General features: G+C 45.1%; 1 protein-coding gene across 1 annotated transcript; it reads left to right on the forward strand.

Annotated features, from left to right (window-relative positions):
• Positions 1 to 279: 279 nt before the first annotated feature.
• LOC137758958 (CDK-activating kinase assembly factor MAT1-like) lies at positions 280 to 8,238 on the forward strand. The gene is given in 5 exon segments (XM_068534907.1): positions 280 to 353; positions 1,408 to 1,523; positions 1,526 to 1,882; positions 1,994 to 2,166; positions 8,038 to 8,238. Coding segments are annotated over 5 exon segments (921 nt in total).
• The last annotated feature ends 554 nt before the right edge of the window (positions 8,239 to 8,792 follow it).

Consider the following 8,792-nt stretch of genomic DNA (forward strand, 5'->3'; position numbering starts at 1 on the left):
AAGGCAGAGCAGTACCAAGAGGACATCTGGACAGACTGTCACCGCGGCGCAGGCCACGCCCCGCTCCCGGGCTTCCTCCTCGCTCTCGCTTCTCTTGCACCTCACCTTGACCTTCTCACTTGCCGAGGCTGCCCCAGCCACGGGTCCTCCTGCCCGCTCTTCATTCTGCTGGGCTGCCTTAGCTGCTGGTTGCCTTTCCTAGAGGACCGGAAGAGAGGGAGGGAGGTTGAACGAGAAAAGAGAGATTGAGAGCGAAGAGAGAGGGTGATGGAGGTGGCGATGGCGGGGGGGGGGGGGGGTGGCGGGGGAGGCGAGAGGCGTGGGGAGAAACTTCCAGGGAAAGGAGTTTCCAGGTGTGACGGAATGCCCCCAGCCTGGCCTCGGAAGGCAGCTGTGGGTGAGGCGAAGGAAAACTCTCCTCTCTCTCCTCTCCCTCCTCTCCCTCCTCTCCCTCCTCTCCCTCCTCTCCCTCCTCTCTCTCCTCTCCCTCCTCTCCCTCCTCTCCCTCCTCTCTCTCCTCTCTCTCCTCTCCCTCCTCTCTCTCCTCTCCCTCCTCTCTCTCCTCTACAAGGAGACAGACAGCGGCCAGGTGTCAGGGAAGGAGAGTGGGCATCAGATGATTTTTTTTTTAATATTAGCACTTTAATATCCATGCTTTTCAAGGTGGAAGTGAAAGGTATTACATACTTTGACATTGTGATCACTTTTTAAAAATTTTTTTAATTTAATTTTATTTATTTTTTTACACAGCAGGTTCTTATTAGTCATCAGTTTTATACACATCAGTGTATACATGTCAATCCCAATCGGAGAGCGGGCATCAGATGATTAAAGGACATTTAGCTTTGATGAAAACGTTCATCTGCTTGTTTAACTATGGTGAGAGGGCCTTTCTTTTAATCGGCTAAATGTGGCTGAGTGGGGGTGAAGTAGGCAGTAAATCATTTTGTGTCAGAGGGAACTCTTCTGTGTGAAGCAGGGGCGCGAGCCCCAGCGGAGGAATCCAGTGGATAATCTGCCTCTCACTAGCTTTGCGAGCCCGCCAACTCCTTCCCTTAGTTGTGAAGATGGGAAGAGTAACTATACCAGCTTCTCGTTGTTGTCGTGAAAATGAACCGTGACCCTCTGTATTCACTACCTAGCTCAAGACCAAACAAGGAGGGTAAAGGTTAATTTCTCCCTCCCCACATGCCCCCAACTCGCTGAACCTCCTGTCTTTTTTTTTTTTTTAATGAGGATAATCACACCTGTCAATTTCAGGTTATTGACCAGAATAACCAGAAACCAGGGGAAAGATACTATACACATGTAAGCAATAACTTTTCACTATTGGGAATATGCCTTTGAAGAAATTGCCTCCCCAGGGGGCGGGGAGAGGTGGGCAGCCGGACCAAGCTGGTGAGGAAGGTGTGAAAGTTGCGTGGATTTACTCTTTGTGAGAGGAGCTGGAAACTGTCCTGAGTGTGGCACTCCACTTAGAAAAAGCAACTTCAGGGTACAACTCTTTGAAGATCCTACTGTTGACAGGAAGTTGAGATTCAGAAAAAAGTGCTGAAGATATACAATAAAAGGGAAGAAGACTTTCCTAGTCTAAGAGAATATAATGATTTCCTGGAAGAAGTGGAAGAAATTGTTTTCAACTTGACCAACAACGTGGATTTGGACAACACCAAAAAGAAAATGGAGATAGACCAAAAGGAAAACAAATATGTCATTCAGAAAAATAAGTTAAAGCTGACTCGAGAACAGGAGGAATTGGAAGAAGCTTTAGAGGTAGAACGACAGGAAAATGAACAAAGAAGACTATTTATACAAAAAGAAGAACAACTGCCGCAGATTCTAAAAAGGAAGAATAAGAAGGCTTTTTTAGATGAACTGGAGAGTTCTGATCTCTCCGTTGCTCTACTTTTGGCTCAGCATAAACACAGATCTACCTAGTTGGAAATGCAACTTGAGAAACCTAAACCTATAAAACCAGTGACATTTTCCACAGACATCAAAATGGGTCAACATATTTCATTAGCACCCATTCAAAAGCTTGAAGAAGCTCTGTATGAATACCAATCACTGCAAATAGAGACTTGTGGACCACAAGTTCCTGAGCTTGAGATGCTAGGAAGACTTGGGGCTTCCCTGGTGGCGCAGTGGTTGAGAATCCGCCTGCCAGTGCAGGGGACATGGGTTCGAGCTTTGGTCCAGGAAGATCCCACATGCCGCGGAGCAACCAAGCCCGTGTGCCTGCGCTCTAGAGCCTGCGAGCCACAACTACTGAAGTCCGCGTGTCTAGAGCCCATGCTCCGCAGCAAGAGAAGCCACCGCAATGAGAAGCCCACGCACCGCAATGAAGAGTAGCCCCCACTCGCCACAACTAGAGAAAGCCCACGTGCAGCAACAAAGACCCAACACAGCCAAAAATAAAGAAATAAAATAAATTTATTAAAAAAAATTACATTTGAAAGATTATGGAAATGGCCATGAATAATAACACAAAAATAAAATGTACAACAGCTAGTACAAAGGATAGGAAGAGGGAAAAAACTTTGCTGTTGTAATGTTCCTACACTATACATGAAGAGGTATAATAGTATTTGGAGATATTTAGTATAAACCCTAGAGCGACAGCTACAAATGTAAAGCAAAGAGGGATAGTCAGTAAGCCAGTAGCACAGTAAATAATGAGATCATTAAAAATACTCTATTAATGAAAAGGAGGGCAGGAAAAGAGGCAAAAAATAAAGAAATGGTATAATTAGGAAACAAATAGCATGGTGGTAGATTTAATCTTAACTGTATCAGTAATTACATTAAATGTAAATGTTCTAAACAAGCACTATCCAATAAAGCTTTTTGAAATGGGGAAAAAAAAAAAAAAAGAAGTTGCCTCCGCGCGCCCTCCACCCCTTTTAAATAGTGAATTGCATGTTTGGTTTCTTTTAAGAGAAGGAAAAAAAAGGATGTAAAAAACAACAACAGAAACTAAATAGACACAAGGTCTCACCTTAAGGGAAAACCTTCCACCCAGATGTCCCAGTATCCTGGATGGTGGAAGTAGAAAGAAACACCTTTTGCATTCCCACAATAGGAACAGGGGCTGAGGGCAGGCCTTGGTCCACCAGCCTGGGTCTTTGATTTAGAGCGTTAGAAGCAGGGCTAATTCTGGACAAGGCAGTCTTTACCAAGAGATGGCCTGTTTCTAAGTTGCGGAGTCTTTAAGCATCATTCAGTAGGTACAGTGAAAGAAGATCATCTTCCTGTAGGGTGGGGCGAGGGAGTTCTGAGTGGACTTCCTATCTTCCACCAGTTTTTGGCAGCACGATTCTAGGTGAAATCAGATTCTAGCCAGGAATCTGGCAGTGGAAAGTTGGCTAGAAGAGAAGGATGTTCCTTTGTATCCTAGTTGGGTTAGGAATCCCCTGGAGTTCTTGTTTATTACAGATTCTTGGGCCCCACCTCAGAAACTCCTATTTTGCGGGGCTCAAGAGTCTGCTTTTTAAACAGGCTCCCCAGGCTATTTTGATGGCACAGGTTTTCCTGTGTGCGCATTGACAGAGCTTCAGTCTAAGTATCTGAGAGCAGTGTCCTGTCTCTCTGTTGTGACAGATGCACCGTGGGATGCACCGTGGCTCCCGTTTCTAGGTGGAGAACAAGCAAGGCGGCCCTCAGGAAGCTGTCTTTCAGCGGCTGGGCAGGCTAGTGCAGCCCCATGGCCCTTGAGGCTGGCTGTGGCCAAACTTTACAAAAATGCAGACCCTCTTTGGCTGATTAATTGATTTTATTCTTATTTTTATTTATTTATTTTTTGATGCATTGATTTTAATACTGTGATTCCACAAAGCTCATTCATAGATTTTGTTAGCTTCACATCTCATGTTCTGGCTCCTTATTTTTTAAAATTTCTAGTTCTTGTTGTTTTATAAAATTATGTAAGTAGTGAATATATCCTCTGTAAAAATTTCAAAATCCTAGACAAATCACTCCATTTTCCTAATCCCACTTCCCTCCCCAGAGATAACTTGTTACCTGGTGTGTGTCCTTCTAGCCCTGAGCTGTTGAATAATACCATAGCCATAAGCCACATGCGGCTTTTGAGCCCTTGAAATGTGGGTCCTAAGAATTGAGACTGCTGTAAGTGCAATTTTGAGGATTTAGTACAAAATAAGTAAAAGAAGATTAATAATTTTTTATATTGATTTACACCATATTTTGGATACATTGGGTTCTATAAAATAAATTTCACTTTGTAAAAATATGGATCTTGAAAATTTTAAATTACATAGTGGCTCACTTTATATTCCTATTAGACAGTGTTGTTCTAGACCTTTCATACATCTACACTCACAAGTACAAAGAAAAGACAACTGGGATCATTCCTGTTGCATTGATCAACCATTTGCTATTTTTCTCTTGCCAAACTGCCTTGGAGATCTTTCCATGTTAGTACATATATATCCACCTTTTTCTTTTAAATTGATGGAGAGTATTCCATATTACAAGCCTTGATCGATTAAACCATTTCCTATTGATAGACATTTGGATTGTTTCCATGTTTCCCTGTTACAAACTAACGAACGTCGCTGCTCTTTGGCTTTGGCTTTTTAAAATTTATTTTTGAAATATATGTTATCTCTGGCTTTTTTTTTTTTTTTTTTTTTAATCCCCACATCTCTTGGCTTGCCGGGCTATCTGGGGCTTTCCAGATTCTTATTGAAAAGCATAGGTGGTGACCGGGCCAAAGGTAGAGGAACTGCCTAGTTTATTGTCCAAACAGGGACTTTTGAGAGTGAAAGGCAGTGATATCAGTAACAATTCTGGGACAACAAGAGGAACAAACTGGGGCTGTCCTATGCAGAGTAGGGCATATGGTCACCAAAGCCACAGGAGTCCCTGCGTGTATCTTTACAAGATAAGGATGGGAAGCTCATCTAAACCCTTGTTTCAAACAAATGCTGGACTCTAGTCTCCAATTCCTTCGCCTCTTTCTGATAATGGGTGGGCACTGGCACCATCTTCTGAGGCTGGCGGTGGGGAAAGGATCAAAATTTCCAAAGAGAAAGGCTCAGTGAACGGGGAGGCCCATCCGCTGGAGGCCCCGCCTTAAGGAAGCTCTTTGTACAAAGTAGACGGTGGACAAGTCAGCGGAGGGTTTGCAGAGGTTGATTTCATTCTTGACCACTCGGTGCTAACTCAGGGACATTCTGAGCTGTTGTGACCTCGAGGTGAAACAGCCCAGATCTTGTTACTGGTTCCTTCAGGAAACCTCCGCTGTCTTCGCTCCCTCCTTTCTGTGACTAATTTCTGAAATCTCTGTAACGGAGAAGGCATTGGATGAAGTTTCCCACTCTGGGAGGGCTGTGGGTGCCAGACTGGGGCGGGGGTGGTGTGGTGTGATGGTGGGTGAGGGGTAAGTCCTGCGCACTCACATGCCATCCCTCAGGAGCGGGAGCGGAGGCCCCCGGATTGGGTGGCGGCAGCTGGTGGGGTGTTGGGATAATCTTGCTGATGACTGGGTAGATATGAACCTCTTGTGTTAGTGGATTCCAGAAGGCAACGTGCTCCTTGATGAAAAGGCCATGGTCATTGTCTTGTGGGATCGGCCTGGCCTGGCTTTGACAGTTCTCAGCTGCTCCGTAAATCTCCCATCAGTTCCATCTGGCCAAAAAGATGTCATCACCATTTTCTCATAGCGACAAAGAGTAAAAGGTAAATAATGAGACGGCTCTGCCACCCCTGTTCAAGCCAAGGAGGATGAACTTAACTTTTTCAGTGGAAGGTGAAATCAGTGTCATGTTGGGTTGTTTATGCTGTAGGATAGTTTAGATTCATATATTAGAGATTATTATAAGGAGGTTGATTATGGTTCAGGTATTATCGACTGTTCTGGGCACCCAGATACTTAATACTCAGAACAAGGAGTCTGAAAGTTGGAAGGAGCCTTAGCAGTCATCCAGTTCAGTTGTTTTCAAAGTTTTGTTTTAAAGCAATGGAACCTTTATTGAAAATGATCTTTTTATGAAGAATCCCAATTCATAAAATAGAAGGACTGAGGGTAGGGGAGTCCTCCTGTCTTCATGGTGGCTCCTGTTTGGAAACTGCTGTGTTTAAATTCTCTGTCTAGTTCCTAAATGCCCCAGCAATTGGTTGGTAGTGTCTTGCCTCTTGCCGGCATAACTCCAGCGAGAAGGCCTTGCTACCTTGGGAAGCTGCCTCTGCAGTGCAAAGATCGGGCCAATGATCAGAAAGATTACTTTAACGCCAGTAAAGTCCTCTGACCTCCTCCTCTCCCAAATCCGTGCCCCTGCCCTCCAGTGGCCCATTTAGTCCCTGCCTTGGAGATGGTGAATATCTCAGGCTGCTGAGACATTTTTGTGCTGAACAAAGATGGGTCCTTTTGTTGGATCATGTGGTTTATCTAAGAATCAGGAAAAGTTTACGCTGTCTGGAATTGAGTCTGGCCACTGTCGGGGGTCACACATCTCCCTCCTCCATCAAGAGCTTGAGGACCCATCTGGCCCTGGGCGGGAGGGTTCCTGGAGCGGGAGGTGGGAGAGACCCTGTTCTTGCACTTTCCCCTCCAGCCAGAGGCTCCCTGGTACACAGGGACAGCGCAGACTTCAGTGCTCCCCTGTGTAGCACTCTTGAGGTATTCAGTAATACCAGAATATATGTCTCAGTAATTTCCAGAATACACAAAAACAAAAAACCAGAGGCACAGTTACCAGATGGGACACAAGGGGAGCTTGGGAACTTGACTGTGTCTTGCCTCTGGTTTTGCCTGAAGGCTGCAGAGCACGGGGTGTGTGTGTGTGTGTGTGTGTGTGTGTGTGTGTGTGTGTGTGTGTGTAGGTGGGGGTGGGTTTGAAAGACAGGGGTTCTTATTGCACTCTACGTGCTTTCTGCTGGCAGTCACTGGTAGCAGTGTTGTCCCATTCTGCTTCTTTAAAAAATTTATTTATTATTTTATTTTATTTTATTTTATTTTTTTAATTTTTATTTATTATTTATTTATTTATTTATTTATTTATTTATTTTATTTTATTTTTATTGAAGTAGAGTTGATTTACAGTGTTGTTTCAGGTGTATGGCAAAACTCCTAATTTATCCCTCTCCCCTCCCCCTTCCCCTTTGGTAACCATAAGTTTGTTTTCTATGTCTGTGGGTCTATTTCTGTTTTGTAAATAAGTTCATTTGTATCACTTTTTAAAAAAGATTCCACATATAAACATATCATATGATGTTTACCATTCTGTTTCTTGATCAGTGATGCAAATTTAAGTTCTGGGCTGAGGATAAAAAACTCTAAATGGGCTCTGCTAGTATTTTTTTTAGCCTTAAAAAACCATTTTATTTAATATGAACTTCCCTACCATTTCTTTTTTATTTATTTATTTATTTATTTATTTAATTTATTTTTATGGCTGTGTTGGGTCTTTGTTTCTGTGCGAGGGCTTTCTCTAGTTGCGGCAAGCGGGGACCACTCTTCATCGCGGTGCGCGGGCCTCTCACTATCGCGGCCTCTCTTGTTGTGGAGCACAGGCTCCAGACGTGCAGGCTCAGTAATTGTGGCTCACGGGCCTAGTTGCTCCACGGCATGTGGGATCTTCCCAGACCAGGGCTCGAACCCGTGTCCCCTGCATTGGCAGGCAGATTCTTAACCACTGTGCCACCAGGGAAGTCCCTCTGCTAGTATCTTTAGTAGCAAAAACAAAAATAAAAGAGCCCTCTGGTTCTTCCGGTCCAGCTCCCAAGGAGGGCTGGCTGCCTTCCCGGCTTCCTCCCTGCCCGGCCTGCAGACTCTGTTGTGCAATAAGAGCCGCTCATGTTCCTGTGCCCTTGACAGACGGCACGATTCTGTTGGGAGTAAAAGGACTATTTCTACTAAACTCCATTATGAAGAAGAGAGTTCTGTGTTCAGGTGAATGACCAGAGACCAGGGAGAGGCGAGGCGGAGTCGGGGCGGGATGCTTTGGCCTCTACCATCTTTCGAGCCAGTGTCCTGGGCATGTACATTTGTGTGATCTGGTTGCTCCCTTTCACCAGGGATTCTTAAACTTGAACGAGCAGCGGAATGATCTGGAGGGCTTGTTACACCGCATTGCTGGTTGCCATCACTGTGTTTCTGATTCATTTGGACTGGATAGGACCCAAGAATTTGCCTTTCCGGTGAGTTCTCAGGTGATGTTCATGCTGCAGGTCTGGGGGCCACACTTGGAGAACCACTGGCTTAGATCTGTCCCTTGAGCTGTGGGACTCGAGCTGAAACATATCTAATCTTACTCGTAGTAGATTGTTTAATAGTCATAGATTTCTCCCAGCCCAGTATACGCACCCCCTTGAACGTGACTTTGCTGCTTCTCCCCAGCAGAGGTGGAGTCTCTTCCTCCACTGCCTAGAATCTGGGCTGACCTTGTAACTTGCTTTGGCCAATTGAATGTGATGGAGGCAACCTTGGGTGAGTTCAAGAGCTCAGATCTCAAGAGGCCTTGCAGCTTCCACCCTGGCCCTTTTGGGACTCTGCCCTGAGACCGTGATGGAAGGAGGTTGGGCTGGCCTCCTGGAGGATGAGAGGCCATGTGAGGGAGAGCTGAGGCCCCTAGCCAACTGCCAGCACCAGTGCCAGACATGTGAGTGAGGGCATCTTGAATTTCCTGGCTCAGGTGACTCTCTAGTTTGGGTTTCTCAACCTCAGCACTATTGATATTTGGTTCCTGTGTACCATAGGATGTTTTGCATTATCTCTGGCCTCTACCTGCTAGCTGAAAGTAGCACCCACCAACAATGTCTCCAGACATTCC

Source organism: Eschrichtius robustus, chromosome 2 (genome assembly GCF_028021215.1).
Source record: "Eschrichtius robustus isolate mEscRob2 chromosome 2, mEscRob2.pri, whole genome shotgun sequence".
Classification (NCBI taxonomy): domain Eukaryota; kingdom Metazoa; phylum Chordata; class Mammalia; order Artiodactyla; family Eschrichtiidae; genus Eschrichtius; species Eschrichtius robustus.